The 19,733-nt window shown below is 41.0% G+C and overlaps 1 protein-coding gene across 1 annotated transcript; it reads right to left on the bottom strand.

Moving 5' to 3' along the window:
* Positions 1 to 10,272: 10,272 nt before the first annotated feature.
* Positions 10,273 to 17,296, bottom strand: LOC121953457 (probable nuclear hormone receptor HR38). The gene is made up of 7 exons (XM_042500580.1): positions 17,154 to 17,296; positions 14,736 to 15,574; positions 14,173 to 14,302; positions 13,770 to 13,933; positions 12,600 to 12,802; positions 12,319 to 12,497; positions 10,273 to 12,213 (listed from the first exon to the last, which is right to left on the bottom strand). The coding sequence occupies exons 2-7, from the start codon at positions 15,570 to 15,572 to the stop codon at positions 11,951 to 11,953; spliced, it is 1,776 nt and encodes a 591-aa protein (XP_042356514.1). The 5' UTR covers positions 15,573 to 15,574; positions 17,154 to 17,296; the 3' UTR covers positions 10,273 to 11,950.
* Between the last annotated feature and the right edge of the window lie 2,437 nt (positions 17,297 to 19,733).

Raw genomic sequence — 19,733 nt, 5'->3', positions numbered from 1 at the left:
GACCGTAACCCCTCCCACCTGAAAAATATAGATCACTTGATCATCGCAATGGTTGATACAGACATAAGTTGGGTTTTTTGTGCTGATTATGGAACAAAGTATTGGACAAACACTAGATGAGCCATCAGCAATTAAGGGATCACCAAATTATAATTAATCTTGAGGGAATGTGTGTGTCAGATTGCATGGCTATTCACTAAGTGGAAATAAGTGGAAAAAGACACCCTTTTGCTTTAACTTATCACATGTTGATCACAAAATGGCTGTACAATGGTGACACCATCTGCATTTAGATTTGCTTTCTCTTCAGTTCTGCCTGCCACTCATTACATTCTTCTAGGAAAATGAAAGCTTTATTCATAGCACAAATGAGCTTACTGGGCAACCAAAACAGGAAAAGTGAAGCACTTTTGTTTTCCATGATAGTTATCAGTAGTTATCCCCAATTACCAAAACAGTAACAATCTAAGTTCTTTGCACTTATATTCCCAGGAGCAGAAATGGCGGACAATGGAAAAACAGAAGTAACTGTGGATCACAAGGGATCCAGTTGTCTTTGCTACAGCAACGCTAACAATAATACTCCTTGGATACACTTGGTGGTGGTGGTGGTGGTGGTGGGTAAAATTTGTCTGTTTCCGCTTTAAATAGTTGTTGAGATAATTCACTCAAAGCCACTGTCATGAGAGCTCTCCTTGAAAATGTTTAGTCATGTTTAGTCTCGTTTCCCCAGGGGGTATTTACTGTATGTGCGTGTGTGGCATTTTGGGTGCTCTGTCATGTGTTGCGTTTGTCTGATATTGATTTAAAAATAGGCTTAACATTAAGTCAGCAGAGTCCTGTGGGTGGCAGACTGCCTTCAGTGTTGTTCATCCACTTATGAGGAGCAGCAGTTTTTGCCCTCAGTGTCAGCCCCTGACAGCTGAGTTCACAGCCAGCACCTTGTGATCTTAGAGGGTTGCCAGCTTCCTTTGCTTCAGATTGGTTATGTAACTCTGTGTGAGGGAGGGGCTGCCTTCATTTCTCTAATAAGTCATGTCTTTGTCAAGTATCCTCTCTTCAAGAGGATCCATTTAGGTCCATGCCTTATTTTTGGCAGAAAAACAGCTGCTAATATGCAGCATTTGCTTATCTCTTTATCATCTTGTGTTGTTTTATCTGCTTCCTGATCTGGTGAGTCATTATGCCAAGTTAGAGCTGCATTGATTTGAACTGTATAGTAACACTTTTATAATATAACCCATGATTTACTGTTTCATTTTGTTGTATAAATCAGAATGCAGGTTCAAAATACTAAAAAATCTTACAGTGCTAGCTAACCTAAACACAGATATTCATCCATTCATTCACTCATCACCTCACTGCTTCTCCTTTTAAGGGTCATGAGAGGGGCTGGAGCCTATCGCAGCTGTCATTTGGCAAGAGGCAGGATACGCCCTGGACAGGTCACCAGACTATCGCTGGGCTGACACATAGAGACAGACAACCATTCACGCTCACATTCACACCTACTGCCAATTTATTGTCACCAGTTAACCTAACCTGCATGTCACCCAAGGTCTGAACCATGTCCCAACCCAGGTTCACACCTGGCACCCACTTGCTGTGAGGCGACAGTGCTAACGACAGCACCACCATGCTGCCCTTAGATGCAGGTATTGTGTCAAAAAATAAGACTGTGGTGAACAAGAGGACAACTAGGTAATTTAGATACATATATATTGATCAAACATCGGAAACCTCTAAAGAGAGGCTACCAGGAGGAACAGAGCAGCACAAGTAGGACTTCTGATGCCACACTAATCTGCCTATCCATCTGATGTTCCCTTTTACTGTCAGTCATGTACAAGAACCCCAGATACTTAGACTCCTTCTCTTGGGGCAGTAACTCTCTCCGATCCTAGAGTAAGCAATCAACCATTTTCCATCAGAGAAGCATGACTCAGATTAGGAGGAAGTGACTTTCATCCCAACCACTTCACACCTGGCTGCAAACTGTCACTGGAGGTCACTGTCTGATTAAGCCATCAGAACCACATCGCCTGAAAAAAGCAAAGATTCAGTTCTGAGGTTCCCAATTCAGACACTTTTTCCTCCCCCGGCTGCACCTTTAGATCCTGTTCATGAATATCACAAACAGAATTTGTGACCTGGGAGTACCCTTGAAGGGACCCAAACCCACCTAAAATGGGTACTTCATGTATGCCCGACACAGCTCTCATTGGTTATACTAGGACCAGATGGCTCGTAGCAATGGCTCTGGTATCCTTTACTCCCGCCATGCACCCCACAGGACTTCCCAGGGGGACAATGCCTTAAGCCATCTAGACTGGACAGGGAAAATCCCATGATCCCTCCGGCAGCCCTGCAAGGATGAAGAGCTGCTCAACTCTTTAATGGCCACAACAGAATCCACATTGCTCCTTTGAATCTGTTTTGTCAGTTGGTAGGAGCCTTCTTTCCAGTACCCTGGAATAAACTTTCACTGAGCAGTATAGTTCTCAAATTGTGGATTACATCCCATGGCCCTCTTTTCTTAAAAATTGGAACCACTACCTTGGTCTGCCAGTCCCAGCCCAACAGTATCCAGAGCCTTAAGTTGCTCAGGGAGGAATTTCATACACACCTATGCCTTGTCACTGAGGAGCTTTGTTACTATCTCAGAGACTTCTGCCAGGGTTATGGATGAGGATCCACCAAGTCTTCGGACTCTGCTGGCAGAGTGGGCTCCACTGTGAAGACGGCTGCCTCAGATGTTGAGGCAGCAGCTTCGGCAGTGGAGGTCCTGAACATGCTCCAGTCAGCGTCCATGTCCCAAATGTCCTCTAGGATGCATGAGAAATTCTTGAAGTCCTTGCAGACAGTGGCCTTAGCCAGATTTTCTCAGTTCATCCTCACTACATGTTACTGTCCTGGCCCTCACAAGCACTAAAGACCCCCAGGATGACTACAAGCAGCATTCCTTCCAGTATGCCACCCAAAGAGTCCAACAAGGGCAGTACTCTGAACTGTGTTTTGGTGCATAAGCGCAAACAATAGCCAGAGGCTTCCCCCCAGCTAGTGGCAGTTGCATAAAGGCAACCCTCTTGTTCCCTGCAGAGAACTCCAACAGAGCGGCACCCAGCCAAGGACGTGTTAGTATCACCACACTCATCCGATGCATCTCACCCTGGGCATCTCCAGAAAAGGTGTGACTCTAGCCCATCACAAGGAGTTTGGTTCAAGAACAGGTGCGTTGCCTAGAGGTGTGCCAACTATATCTAGATGCACTGCTCCACCTCTTATACCAGCTCAAGTTCCTTCCCTGCCAGAGAGGTGACATTCCATGTCAGCATGCCTAGGTCCTTGTCTTTGCCTGCCACCTAATGTACACTCCACCTGTCCCCTATGCCTATCTCTGCAAGTGGTGGGCCCACAGGTTATTGGGTTCACGTAGATGCTTTAGGCTGCACCTGGCTGAGGTCATGTTGATGATGGCTCTATGAAATGCATCCGTGTCTATTTTTGCCCAAAATAAACAAGTGATGTTTTATATGAGTGCTGGTGTTCTATTTTTTTCTGTGCCTGGCCAAGGCCCATGGGTCAAGGCCCGGTCCAGCTCCCCTCCCAGGTCTGGCTATTGGACCCCTGTGCCATGAGGGGACCAGGGTATAGGAGGATAAGACAATGTCAAAGACAAATAAACGCATCTTAATGTTTTAAGCCAAAATAAGTTGCCAACTTGAACTTGCATGTGTGAGAAGTCTTCCATGGGGCTTTTACACTACATGACACATTTATACACACATTGATAACACTTGTGGCCGAGGCTACCTTACAATGTGCCACCTCATACCCACACGCAAACTGATTGCACAGCATTCAGCAATTTGGGACTTAGATTCTGGCCCCAAGGGCACTTCAACACGCGGACTGAAGGACCCGTGGAGATGTGGACTGGAGGAGTCGGAGATCAAATCACTGATGTTCCGATTAGTGGATGATCTACTCTACCTCCTGAACTACAGCTGCTCTAACAAATGTATCATTCAAAAGTAATGACACCCATACAGTACAGACAGCACTTCATCTTTACAATGTATAAGAGTGCATATGTTAATTCCTATTTTTAACTGCTCCTCGGGTTTCCAAGGACATGTATGTTGCTTTATCACACCCACAGCTCTTAATGAGATGCAGGTGTCCAAAACTCTTAAAAGTTACTTCTCTTCATGGTTATAAAGAGTAAGAGTTAGAGGCTTCACCTACACCAATTTTAAGCAATCAGAGAGTGAATTGGTGATTGATGCAGTTATTTATATTCATGTTGTACCCTATACTAACAGTCTGCACGAGTTGGTGGTTTGCACCATGTATTTGCTCCGACCTTGAACCTCTCCCTCCACACACACACACACACACAGTCACACACATAGTCACACACACACACACACACACACACACACACACACACACACACCACGCCTTGTCCACCAGCCCCCCTCCTTTAGCGCCATCCCTTTGCACTTGATCCCTGTGTTGGGACTCGACTGAAGTGTGTTTGTGTGTGTGTGTGTGGGGGGGGGGCTTTTGCTGTGAATAACTTCTGGGCACGATGCCAAGAACTGTCATCTGCCAGTGCAACACTATCCATCCTGTCAATCTTGTTTTATAATTGTAACATTCTCATATTCTCATATTCTCCGGCTGAGCAGAGAGAAGTTTCCAACATAGTGAGACACACACATACGCACTCATGCACACACACGCACATGCACACGCACTCACACTCACACTCACACTCACACACTTTTATTGTTAACTTGGCTTCTCCAGCAGCATCGCTACATCTTATTAATCAAGTTTTTACAAGTGTAGAGTTAGAAAGCTTACCGTTTGTGAAATAGAACAGTCTGTGATCTGTTTGCACTCAGTGTTTCTGTCTTTTTCTTTAACCTGTGTTGTTCCAAACATAGTTTTTCTCTCTGTTTGCTTTTAAAAAACTCACAGCAAACAGAAAAAAAAGGAACTTAATGTCATTGTACATATTGTTTATGAAACATAACAATATGTTTACTGGTGAAATCTAAAATCTTTTTTTCCAACATTTCTTTAAAGATAAAAACAGCATAATCAAAATTTTAGGCGTCATAGCTTTGAAGCATGTTATCCGTCTTTGAAGTCCACCACTGAGTGGCCACTTAATGAAACTTATACCCAAGGACACAACGAAGACATCCATAAGATGTCCACTGAGCAAAGAGGTTTCCACCATCCCCTTCTTTTACACACTTCAGAATGGTAATTCAGCCGGCTCACCATTCACTTATTAATTTAATCCAGCAGAGACTAAAAGCTTAAGATGGTGATGTGGGGCGCAGGGTTATCACAGGGATGGCATGAGCAATGACGTCTGCCAACTCATTTATCACCGGACTCCCTTAGTGAAAGAAACAAGATCCGATTACAGAGGTTTCTATGGGCTCAACAATGGCCTGCTATAAATACACTCACAGAGGGTTTTCCACACTCAACAGCACACCCACACACATGCAAGAACTGTTGCACAGATACACAGTATGTGTGCAAATGAATGTGTGTCTGGATGAACATGGGAGACTCTGTGGTCATCACAGGAATTGAATTATCATTGCCAACTTTCCTTAGATGCCCTTGTTTTTGTCTTATTGGGGGATTCATCATTGTGCTAAGATGCTCTGGAAATGAATAGGATAAATATCTGAGGAATCTTATGTGCACCTGTGTGTATGTGGGTGTGCATAAAAACATAAAGAAGAACAGGAATAGTGGAGGAGGAAACACAGAAGCCCCCACAGAGCACTAAACAGCTTCACAAAGTTATTTACAGCTCAATCCATCAATAAATGACAGGTGCAGTATCCTCACAAACAAACCTATTAGCTTTCCTCCCGCTGGAACAATATCCTCTCCAACAGTGAGCTACTTTCTTTCTCTGTCTCTCTCACGCACACACACACTCACTTACACGTCTTTGTGACAGGCCAATATGTTCGATTCTGACTACTTTCTTGCTGAATTCGTTGAAAATATGCTAAAGAAAGGGATTGTGAGAAATGATGTTGGTTCCCCAAATGAGCCCCTTTCATTTATACCAGTGTAAACTTTATTCTGGCAACACATTCAAATGTCAGCAGATGTCAGCAGTGGTCTTACACCAAGTAATGGTTAGACATTTAAAATTTTACTTGAGTAAAAGTAAAAGTAGTACAAGTTTTTATTCTGTAATATAGCATTTTGTTGGATTATTCTTAGCCATGCTGGCGGCACGTCTCTATAGATGTTGTTCCCAGGGGATTAATCCCACATGCATGGACATGGGCAGGATAAGGCTTGGTTAGGCTACGTACCCCCCAAGAATTGTCTCAGCACCACCATGAAAGAGCCAAGAAAATAACGGAGCAGAATTAGCAAACCCATCTGTTTTTATCCTGGCTTACTTTGGGGCCCTACACATTTCTGTTGACCTGGCACCTTCACACCCCACATCCTCATCTCCTATTGTATCCAACTTGGATCCACTTATGCTATGTTAGGTAGCTGCGTGAGTCTGTCTCTGAATCCCAATGACAGTGAGATCCTCTGACTTTTCCCGGCACCATTATTACATTCAAACTTTGTTTTTTGAATAAAATGCATCAACAACTATTGGATAGATAACAATTAAATTTGGTTCACACACTGATGCCCACGTCAAGATGGAGAATAATAACCTTGATGATCCCTTGACTTCTTCAATTTGATCTTATTGGTGTTGTACTTTATGTTTACTATTAATTTGAGCATGTTAACATGGAAAACTATGCTGGTGAATGGGTACTCCAAACATGCATGCTGATATGTATTTCTCACAGTTTGCTGTGTCCTGAATCTTTAAGACTTTTGGGTAGACTGAACCAATTTTCTGTTTAAGACTCACTGAAGTTTCCCTCAGTAGTTGGTCTGTCTTTGTCTTCACTTGGTCGGCTTATTATTAAAATTATTGTGTTTTATTGTGTTTTTGGATTTCAGTTTACTGTGTTTTTCCCTCCTGATGTCCTGTGCTGCTTTTTCCTCATTCACCCAGCTACACACCTGCTCTGCATCAGCCTCGTTAGTCCTTCCCTGCTCCTCAGTTTTTTCCCAATCAGCTCCGTGCCTGTTCCTCTGCCTCATCATCTTATTCCCCTCACCTGAGCTTCTCCACCATTTTCCTCCACCTGCACTTCATTCCCTCGTCAGGCTAACTTGTATTAAGTTCTGGTTTTCGGTTCACTCTTTGTTGAGCCTTTATTTGATTGTGTGATGTTTATTTGCTGTTTCCTTGAAGTTTCCTTGTTTCCTTGAAGTTTCCTTGTTTCCTTGAACGTGATCTTTTGAGTTCCTGTTGCCTGCTGTCTTCTGCATTTGCATCCACCTGCTCTGCAACTCATGACAGTATTGGCATTTACAGTCGCTCAAAGCACTATTTTGTCTAAGTAAAGCCTCACAGAACTGCTGATATGCTGTAGACTTCGGTGCTGTTACTGACGCATTAATGGTGTTTTCAAAAAGCTAATTCTGCAAAGTAACTTGTTTCTACGTCATGGAGTAAAAAGTGAAACATTTGCTTCTAAAGTGTGGTAACATTCAAGTACAAAGGAAGGTGACATACTCTAGTAAAAAAAAATGTCTCCAAATAGTGCTTAAGTACAGTTGGCTGCTTGAGAAATAGTATACTATTCATTCAACCAGTGGTTATGAATGACTGAATGAATTAATTATTTAATTTATTTAATTCAATTATTTCACACAGTTTTTTCTCAGTCAATTTCTAAAAAAGAAATAGGCTGAAGCCCAAGGCTTTTTTTGTAATCTAAGCAGTGTATGTCTGATCTTGCCCAGCATGATGTTCTGTAATGATACAGCAAATATTTCAATGTGCCTGTCCAGTTGGAGGTCGTACAGAGGAATAAAACATGGAGATCGGCATGTTCATGTAACAAATAACCATGACAAGTGAGCCACATGGTACTGGTCAGAACATAATGTCTCATGGTGCAGGGTGTAAGGCTTCAGTTTGTCCTGAATGCAGAGTGTTGCATGTCAGAGTACAGGTCAAAAGTTAAGGGGTCAATGGCAGCTCCAGATGGTACATTTCCAATTTTGGAAAAGATGGTGTCAAGATGCACAGCGACCTCAAACATGAGATATATTGGCAAGGGGGTGTATTTTGAGTTTGAGTTTGGGCAGTTAGAGGAGGTTACACATGTCATGGATACATGCTCACAAAGAATGATAAGTCACACTGAAAGTCAAACAGGATTAACACAGTCGATGGTTCTGATTAAATAAAGGTTTTAGTTGGAAAGAGAAGGACTCACTGAGCTGCTGCATTCATCTAAATCCTTCTTATGAAACTGTACTCGTCTGCTGTTCCCATTACATCTGACTTGGGCAGCATGCTTGCCATTTTGTAACATAATGAACACCTCAATGCAAGCTAGCTTTCATATTGCCTCCTCCTCTTTTCTCCCCTTGTCCCTTTTTTCCACTCTGTCTGCCAACACCAAAATCCAGATGACCGGAACGTGGTGTACAGTAGGATCGGGTGTCGAGCGGCTGAATGCAGTCGGTGTTGCAGTCTGCCGTGGCTGAGAGTGGCACGGTGTCATCTTCCCTTTGGTCAGGGATGTTGCCAACGTTAACGCCATGTGTGACAAAACAACACAGACACAGTGAAAAGGAGATGAAGGACTGCTTTTGGTCACTTTTCATCACATCATTAATATGTAACTAGCTTCAGCACGCTGGGTGCAGTGTTAAATGAAGTCTGAGTCTTTGTTTCCTGCATTACACAAACAGACGGGGAGACATTTTCTTAACTTGTCTCAAAGGGAGCGGCCATTATTTATTTATTTGATTTTTATTTTTTTCTGTTAATTCCACAAAAAGACCCAAAACTGATCTTTATTAAGAAGTTTGACTATGTAGCCAAAGCCTGATAAGGTCTATTCCACAACAGGCTGTGAGGCTGTACCAAAACATGGTCAGGTCCATTTTTTCCATTTTTGAGGATTTTATATCAATATTTTTAAGCACCAAAATACTGATTTCCCACGTGACCTGTTGTAGTTTTCTGCAATATTGCTGATACTTGTAATACCATTGACTTCTTTAGATGCCATGCTAGTTTCAGAAGTCATATAACAATCGAGTCCATGGTAGAATAACAACTCTCATGAGCTGTATGCAACATTCAGAGCATAGCCTATCTATTATTCAAAGTCTCGGGCAGGATTGTTTACACTTGGTTCTCAACATGGAGGTGGCTGCACTGGTGGCAAGCAGCTAACAATGCTAACTCAATTAACAGCGCTAACAACAGCAACACTGCTGACCAGTCAATGGTGTTAACCTAGGGGGCAACCGGAGGGTCAGTGATATGCTTCCAGGACCCCTTTTTGGTTTGGGGTAGCATTATCAGAATTAACCGCTGTATAAGTGCAGTGCAGAGCAGTGCAAACAGCTAGACAATACAACACACACACAGGAACTCACAAACAGTAACGTGCAAAAGTGGCCGACTACCACAACAAAAAACAAAGCAGCTCAGATTGCAACACACTGTGTGAGTGTGATTTCATTGGCTGTGCAGAATGCCATTACTGCCATTACATGTGCTATATCTTCACATGTGTGTAGTAGTTGCTGTATTAATGTTCTGAATGTCGCATACAGCTGCTTTAGGCATAGGCCTAGTGGTACTTTGAGCTAAATGTTGATGTCAGCATGCTAGCATGTGCACATTGACAATGCTAACACGCTGACGTATTTGCCATCTTAGTTAAGTGTATTAGCATGCTAATTTTGTTAATTAGCATTAAAGACAAAGTGCAGCTGGGGCATCTTAAGTTTTTCAGGTATTTTGCCAAAATATTGGACCAATGAAAAATTTCAAGGGGACTACCAAGGTTATTATATTATTATTATTGTATTTGATTTTTTCATGTGATTTGTTGTCAACAAAATATAGCACATAGTTAGCCTGATCCTTTTTTGTAAGGCAATTCTTCTAAACACAGATGTAAAATATACACCCTGTGAATTATACACCATGATAAATTGACACAAAAACGTATCGAGGAACTGGCACTTAAATTCTCATTGCTCTCAACAGGAACCAGATGAAAAAGATAATTTTGGTAAAACAGCATAGAATCTGTAATCTGACAAAAGCCACGTGGATATATATCACTCCATTTCCTTATATTTAAACAAAGGCAGCCAGTGATGTATTTTCAAAAAAGATTTAATATCAAATATTCTCTGTTTTTTAACCATAGACGGTATATAAAGAGTCTATGCTTTTAACACTTCTGCACCATTTTACGAAAGCCCTGGCAGTATTTCACACACACATGTCCCAAACAAAACACATACAGAGAGAGAAAAATATTCATATTGTTTGCACACTGTTTGAAGTGCTCTTAGCTGCTCATCTTCTCATCACGTCACTGTGATTCCTTAAGATTTCTTTAGTTCATTTTGAGATGAAAATACAAAACAAATCCAACATATAAAAACTGCACAACTCAGAAGAATGTGGAAGACAGTAGGAGAGCTTTACAGACACATGCAAGGTTATGTGTTTGCAGCCAAAGACAAGAAACCAGTGGATGCCAAACATGAAACGTCTGCTTATGCACACGGATTTTTAAGCATTGATGGGTAAAAACAAATAATTTAGGGTAGACTATATCTATTTGTTGTGTACAGGGAGACTCGTGAAATGTGCTTTGACTTCATTTAAAACGGGACGCTTCTGTTTTGAATTTCCCATCTCAGGAACATGATTTAGTTCTTGTAGATCCTAAAGCCCCAGTGATCACTCGATGTCTTCCCTGTTTAGCACTGTGAAGTGTGCTTTCAAGTACTGTATGCTCTTTGTCAAAGTGCGTTGACAATCACATGCCTCAGGCACTTTGTAACAAAAACTGGCACAGACCTGACATCATATTCAAATATGAAATGAATTTTGAAGGTGACATTAAAATAGATTATTTCAGGTCTGTAATAATTGGGTCTCACTGTGTGTTATATTTGGAATGGAAATTCACTTAGTGTCACTTTTTATGGTTTGAGAACTGAGGCTTTATAAGGCACTTCGCATTTTCATTCAGCAAGTCCATTTTTGTTTTTAAAATCCAACAAAGTATGTCATCACAGGGACATGTGATTCAACAGGAACCCTGCCAGCAACAGCCTTTACAAGACAGCCATGTTGCAAAATGGCAGCACAGGAGTTATGGCGTAACATTTTGTTAGCATTTTGTTAAGGCAATAAGGTTTGTAAGTGGTAGTATCAAAATAAGAGTTAACTTTGGTCCGAGACCTTCCACAGGACACAATTAGGACTAAAACTACTTTTTGTGATACAAAGAACTTAGTAAATATTTCCCTATTGAAAAGTAGGACACCACAGTTCTTTAGAGAAACAAGATATGTGATTCTGTCTGCCTTTTTCTACTAAATAATCAGCTATCTCAGCTTCTTAGTGGGATCAAAGCAACTTTAAAAACATGCTTTTTAAGAGATTAGTGTGTTTCTTTTGTTTTTAGGAAAAGCTGAATATGTAACGCTGCTTTGCCTCTACCCAAATATGTCTTACTAGCTGCATAGCAGGACAACATTCACACATTGAGCACAGCAATAAAGTCATTTTACAAATGCACACAAAAATATATATAAACTGTGTCCTGAACTGTTAAAACCATCTCAGTTCTGTCTGTGACAGTTTCATTGAACTGAAATAGATGTTTATGTGTTACTCTCACAGGTACTGTGTTAGAAAAATAATCTTGAACAATGTCAAACATTTGTCAGCACATGAGTCAGTGTGATAGAAAGAGGTTCACTTTAGGTGCTTTGTGTCCATTGTTTTTACTAATGGCACATTTGTGCTTGTGCTTATTCAGAACGGCAGAGTATCCATAAAGATTTTCTCCACTATTGGTGGAGGGGGGACTAGGTCCTCCAGTTTCAGGTAGAAGATGCGCTGCAGGCCCTGTGTGCACAGAGTCCTCAGTTCAGGGAGTTTGCCCAGAAGACGAGAAAGATAGTTGGGCTGGGTCCGGCTCGGTTCTGATCCATTTCCGTTCACATGTTCCCTTAAACAAGTGATGAGATGACTCTGAAAGTCCTCCACGCGTTTGGGCTCTTTGAGGCCATGGCGATCTAGATGAAAAAGATGTTCTCATGAGAAACACAGTCCTGAATATAAACACAACAAATTAAATTCAGTGAGATTCCCTATAATGACAATCAAACAGAAGCTCTCACCAGTGATAATAACTAACGCTGCCAGGCAGGCGAACAATGAGACATCTAAGTTCATGCGATGAAGGCTCTGGGAGAAATCCATGATGGAGTCAATCCAGTCACCAAAACTGCGGACGCACTGCAGCCGGTGGAGGACCACACCGTTACAGAAGATCAGCTTGTTCTTCTCGGGATTTGACCTGCACAGTTTCAATAGTACAATCAGCATGTTGAACGGTGCACATTAGTCTTTTGAGATATAAGTTAACATGGCATTTTTTTTTAACTGTAAAGACGCTGACCTGTATGCGAGTCGCAGAATGAAGAGTTCAACAAAGGCAGATTCAAGGAGCAGCTCCTGGTCTTCTGTGCAGAAATCTGTGAATCCTGGGATTGTTTCAGCCCAATTTCTTATGACATCCAAAGCACCGGTCAACAGGTCATAAAACTGCTGGATGTCACCAGCATCCTCCTTTTCTTTCAAGTTGTCCACTGTCTCCTGGTACTGAGGAAGAAGAGAAAGAAAGGGTTAATGCAAATAGAAATAACTGCAAATACCCTCAATCACTTGTTTGCTGTTTCATTACACATCCTGATGGGTCGTAACTGTTGCTTTGTCACTAATCAGATACTTCTGTACTTAAACTTGCTATTTTGAATGCACAAGTGCGTTCCCACTGAGAATGACGAGTAACGGCACGGCGCATTAATAACAGTCAGTGTGAAATATCATGTCTAACCCTCACTGGTGGGGCAGGACTACAAACCCATTTCAAACCTTTGAAATTTCTGACAAATACTGCAGTGAATACCTAAGCATTGTGCAAATATGCATGTGTATTTTTCACTATACTACTGTTGAATATGAGCCAGTTTAAGTCTGTAGTAACATGGTACCACAAATGGTACCACAAAATAATAACACAAAAACTAACAACACATTTTATTATCTGGCATTGACATCACATGCTTTGCACCATTAGCTATACTGTCTATAGGCATAAGTTACGTGTGGTGGTAATGCCTGTTAAATTGTTAATTTAGGATTTTAGTATTAGAATTGTAGTCAGCTTGACAAGCTGTAAATATACACAAAATGCCGCGGCTGTCATTAACACAGTAGATCAGCTAGTGATAGAGCCAGTCAGTATCAGCCATTCATATATATATATATGCATTTCATTAATATGTTTTAGCAAATGTTGCTGTTCATATGCACTTAGTTGCAATTCGCCGAGCGGGAGAAGAGGGTTGTCAGACCTTACGATCATCATTTCTGTTCAGTGCCTTGTTTGATTGATTGATTGATTTGAGACAACATTATGTCAAAATTTGCAAACTATGCTAGTAAGTATATAATGTACGTAGTGTGCTACATGTAAGTGTACTGACTCAAATATACAATTTAAGACATGGCATGTATCTGATTGGTACAAAGGTGCTCTGAATTTGCTGCAAGTCTTGAGATTTACCTCTGAGTAGTCAAGCTTCCCAATGGTTGGGTTTGAGTCGAGATGAGCCCTGACAAGAGAGGCTATGATGTTAACACTGGAGGTTGTGGATGAAGCTTCAGCCACAGTTTTGGGCTTGGACGGCAGACGCCCACGGCGACCTTTGAGGCTGTCTGTGCGAACAACTGAGAGACAGAAAAGAGGAGCACTTGATGCACACGTTTGTGACTGTCACATGGCTGACGCTGCACTCTGCAATTTAAAAAAACATCTGCTGTAGCCGTTTTAGATTCTCTTTTTCTGCAGCTGGCACTATGAGGCTCTGGTTACATATGCTTGTCATTCCTAGCTTTGGTTTCACAAGACTGTCATTACAAACCCTGGTTTTCTTGTCGTCATATATTAGTCACTGACACTGCTTTACCTTCTTTGACCATTCCCACTGCAAGACATTTCTGGAAACGGCAGAACTGGCAGCGGTTTCTCCTCCTCTTGTCCACAGGACAGTCTTTATTGGCGAGGCACACATACTTTGCATTTTTCTGTACAGTTCGCTGTCAAATGGGGAATGAAATATATTGTTATGGATACGTAAAGCTGCACACATATAAGAAAGTAAATGACAAAAACGCAACAATAAATCTGCATACTATCTTCAGTAACTCAGGAGTATAGTCTGATCAATACCGGATATCTGATACTGATATCTATATTTGAGATTTCAAAAATTCTAATAATGACTTTTTTAAACAAATGCATTTTAACTAAAGAAGACAGTTTTAATTAGGGATCCCTTGAATTTGTCCTGTGATAAATACATGTATTTAGTGGTACATTGTACAGTTGAAAAAATAAACTATTGCTACTGTTCGACATATTGGCTGATAGCAATGTATCTGCAATACGCTATTATCATCCAATATGGCGTCCCAGCCTTTTATCAGTCAGGCTCTACTCAGAAGATTAAAACTGCAAAATTCTGCTTACCTTGAAAAAACCTTTGCAGCCCTCACAGGTGCGCACTCCATAGTGCTGACAGGATGCATTGTCACCACAAACTGCACAACGACCCTCACTGGATCCTGGATTGTGGGTTTTGGGAGACGTCATGGTCCCCTCCACTAGCCTGGAGCTCTCCAGGGATCCGTGCTCCAGTGACATGGGGGGACAATGAAGTGGAGAGACATGCTGCTGAGGAGGCAGGAAGAAAGGGTCATTGTGACCTGGCTGAGCATCCTGATGCTGGCCCAGGGGAGAGTGCTGGTCTGGCGTGGGGCTGAAGGTGAAAAAGGAAAGCTGCTGAGCCATGGCGGCCTTATCAGCCACAGAGGATGAGGTGGTGGAGGGGTAGGGGCTGAAAGGGGAATCCCAGACAGGTGCAGACTGGGCCTGAAAGTCTGTTGTTGGAGGGGAAGCAGCGGCATAAACCGGGCTGCCATAGTAGTCGGAGCCACATGACGACAGAGTTTCATCAAGGCAGCTCAACGCAAAGGAGCCTGGGTAGCAGCCGTACACCTGGAGATCGTCCAGCTTGAAGGCTTGGCTCTGCATCTGAGGGCAGGAGCTTTCAGCTACTGCGGCGTGGCTGAATGAAACCGTAGAGGCGGGAGGAGAGGTGGTAATCTTGCAGGAATAAGTATCAAACTCCCCCACATAGCCATTTCCCACCAAGGTGTTGATGCTGGGCAACGAAGATGTAGACAGCTGGTCCTTTTGGCCACTGATGTCCATCACCAGTTTGGCACTGAGGTCAGGATTCAAGAACTCAGAGCTGAAGTAGGTATCATGGGGCAGAGATGCATACTGGGTTTGTACACAGGGCATCGCTAGGACAGAGGACAGCAACAATTATTATCGACAAAAAAATAAACCTCAGTGTTTGTCCATGGAAAATAAATATGGTGCGCATTTACACATACATCTACGCAAATGTTTCGATAATTCAAAAAATAAGCTTATATATATGTAAAAGCACTGTAAATACAATATAAATAGGTAAAATCACTGGGGAAAACTAGTGCTGATCAGGAGTTGTCTGTCTAAACATATGTGGTACAGTAATCCATGCAATGCAGTTCAGACATCCCAGTAAATTAGATATTTGCTAAGTCAGCTTTTTTTGAAACCACCCTCTGTAACTATCCAAACAGTAGCCTACATTAACACCTTGAACGCACACGGTCTCATTTCCCCAACATGCCATTTCTCTAGATCAGTCCTCTTCAGAAAATGCACAGGGAGGTCCAGTGGAGCAATCAGATATCGTCAGATATTGTGTTACTGGCTGTTAATGCTCCGAAAACCTCCTTCAGTGGAGGGCAACCCTCTTTCGCAGGGACTGTACCAGGGAGTGTTGCAGATTGTATTTCAGGGTGGGCTGAGTGCCAGCTGAAATAGGAAAGGTGGCAAAGCCTGTTTATGTGTGTGTAGTGTGTGTATAGATAAGTGAATGGGCATGTAACAACAAGCACAAACTTCCACTCTCTGTGGCTTTTTCAATACAAAGATGAAGCACATCTGATTGTCTTGAAAAAATGTTTAAACTTATTGTTAAATTATATTCAGAAACTTACAATTAAGCTTGATTTATGGGGAGACCACACTGCTCATGTGTCCATAGTGTTTTTTATGTCCTATAAATATACCCTCTATAGCCCACGTCTTCTCGTATAGCAACAGTAATAGAACCATGGGTAAAACATACATGTAAAATCATGTAAGGTCAAGAAGATGAAAGCATACTAAGCTCTGAACGATTAACTTGAGAATGTAGACTAGACAGCTGATAAAACTTTTAGGAAAGTACTAATAAGGCATAGAAGTAAAGGAGTGACTAATAACAAAATATACTCTATTTTAACAACTATTTATCATGTAACAAGAGTGGTACTTCTCACAATAATAAAAGTATACTCTGGTAAAGTTTGTAAGGTACACTAAAACTAAATACTATGAAACTGTTTCAGGGTGGTGCGGATACAACTTTTTGGAGATTGTAGTTTGTGCTGCTGGTATGGTAATGTGTTGTCCACCCAATTTCTATCAGTAAGGATAACCTAGTCAAATCAACACCTCACTAAAAAAGTATCAACAAAACTAAACATTAGCAGGGATTTTGTATTAGACTTCATTAGTTTTAATTAAATGCTGCTACCTAACAAACTTGCAACTGAGTGTTGAACTCTGACTGCTACCCAAAGAGTGAGGCTGAGGCACATATGACATCTTTTACTTCCAAACTAATTTAAGTATTTCATTTAGTAATTCAACGTTGGTCTATGAGTTTAGGGGAAACAGTTATAATGAAGCATTGAAACCAGCATAACAATCTAACATTAGCATTATGGTGACCCCCAGAATAAGTTAATATCGAAACATGCAAACAAACAGTTCCCTCTCACTCACCTGGTTCATGTAAATATCCGGATTTTGATTTTCATTTATTCCAAACGAGTGAAACTGATGAATGTCACCTCTGCCAGCTGCTGTCAGAACACACACTCATTCAAACACACTTTCACACACTCATACTGGGTCAGACCAACGCAGGAGGCTCCATACACTCTTGTTTTATTTTGGCTGCGTCGATAAAAAAAGGCGGGTCAATGCCCAAACATGGTGAACAGGGCGGTGGAACGTTCCGGGTCGCGAGCCAATCAGCTTCGAGCCCGACACAGACGTTCTTCCGTGTGACGCACGCACGGGATTCCATTGACGCAAGAGCCGAGGGAGCGTGCGTTCTAAATATAAACCAACAACGACAGCGGCGCTCACGTGGGGCTATTACTGGATGAAAATTGCTAAAAATAGCCGGAGTTTGGAGGTGCAGACGCCTTGTGAGTGGAAATTTAGATGATACAAACGTTTACAACAGAGAGGTGTGTTCTCAAAGGACAGACCAGGAAACACCTGTATACCCCCCACCCACCCACCCACCCAAAATAGGATTTTTGTTTTGATAGAAAGGGTAAATTGTAAACACTTGATGTTTTTCGTGATTTTATGCTTGTACTCTAAATGCATAGAGACCCAAATGTCCAACATTACAGGATCTCATAGGACACTTTCAAATAAAAAAGCACCTAAAACGATATATAATGCATTCATCTAGCCTATTTTAAAAAAGAAGCAGGAAGAAAAGGTATTGCTTAAGCCTAATTATAGATCCATGTAATTAGGACGTCAAACAGAAATATACTTTTTCACAGAACATGGTTATATTAGCCTACATCTATCTACCTCTCTCTCTCTACATATATATATATATATATATATATATATATATATATATATATATATATATATATATATATATATATATACCTGCATGCCGAAATATATATATATATATATATTTCGGCATGCAGGTCACCATCTACTGTAGGTTATACATTGAATATACCTCATATGAGCCCACTTAAAATATTAAAAAAATATCTGGACTTTCCCTCTAAGGACTTCTTTTCCACATTGGCCAAAGTTGAAATAGTTAATGCTTAATGCTGAAAACAGTTATTGACAAAACTGTCTCACCTCAACGCAAAATTAATAACTCCTTTGGAGCTTTCCCTCATGTTACATGATCATAAAAATAAATTAATTAAAAGTAAATTAAAAATCAGCCAGATCAAATGAATGGAAATTTTAACTTCATCATGTGGTATGATGGAAAACTTTAAACAGCGCCAGCTACTAAAATGAACCTGAGGTGACATTGTTTTGACTTTCAACATAATTATTCCCCTGAGCACTAAGAGATCTTCACTCTGACCTATAAAATATGCCAAACACAATTATTTACTTTTTGAATTCAAGAGGCGTTAAATCACAACCCATTTCACACCGTGAAGTCATCATCAGATAATTTGCACTATGGATTTCACGGCCACAGCTGCAGGTGTCCATTTGTCAACATCAATTTAGGCATCACCTAATACCTCTTAGGTCGTCACTTCGCCACACAACAAGAAGAAAAACCAGCACACTCAAACACTTGAGCCCTCTCGGGGGATCTTTGGGGGTGATCTAGTTTCTCTTTTAAGTATGAAGAAAGTGAGAGGGATCATTTGGGGTGAGAAGCAATTTAGAGTTTCTCTGAAGATGGACAGACCTGCAGCTGATGCCACTGAACACACCGGCTTGTTAATGGATTTTAATTATAGGGATTTGAACATGATGCTCTGTTTTGTGCAATCGGGATATAAAATAACAGACTAGACTTGTATATTCTTTCCATCGCTTTCGTTCGGTCATCCAAGAACACTCACGTGCTGACATGTAGCACACACAAATACAAAAAGGCAGCAAAGACAAAAGATGCTGCACGTCTCCGTTAAGCAATTCTGCCAGGTTACATGATTAAGAATTAAACATACTAAAGTTCAATTTTACCCTTTGGGATGCTTTACTAAACACTACTGATATGTATACTGTAGAATTTTAAGTTTCCAAGTCATAAACTGTAATTGTTGTTGTGCATCTCGTTGAATTCTTGCCAGACTGTCAACATTAGAGCTTTACCCTCCACCAAACACAAACGCAAGAAGTGTCTAATTCTCCTCACCTCAGTTTGCAAAGATTATAAAAATCTTACAATCTTGGCAAGTAACTAAGTACATTTACTCAACTACTGTACTTACTTGCACTTAACTTAAGTGTTTACATGCTATTAATAATTCTGCTCCACCATGTTTCTGAGGCAAATATTGCACTTTTTACTCCACTGCATTTATTTGAGAACAAGATTATTATTACAAAATGTATATAGAGTTATTAAAATGAACCCCATTTTACCAGCTGCAACACTGAAGTGATGCTTACACATGAATGCATCAAGATATAATCCAATAATATATCTATGCATATTGAGAACTTTCAATGTTGGTACTTTAAGTGCATATACATAGATTTCATCATTTTGTTCTTGTACCTATGTAAAATTTGGATTGTCTTGTATTACTTTCACTTAAGTAGTATTGTTGAGAG

Source organism: Plectropomus leopardus, chromosome 2 (genome assembly GCF_008729295.1).
Source record: "Plectropomus leopardus isolate mb chromosome 2, YSFRI_Pleo_2.0, whole genome shotgun sequence".
NCBI classification, from domain to species: Eukaryota; Metazoa; Chordata; class Actinopteri; order Perciformes; family Serranidae; genus Plectropomus; species Plectropomus leopardus.
The sequence above is the reverse complement of the archived record's forward strand: the minus strand, read 5'-3'. Positions and strand labels throughout refer to the sequence as shown.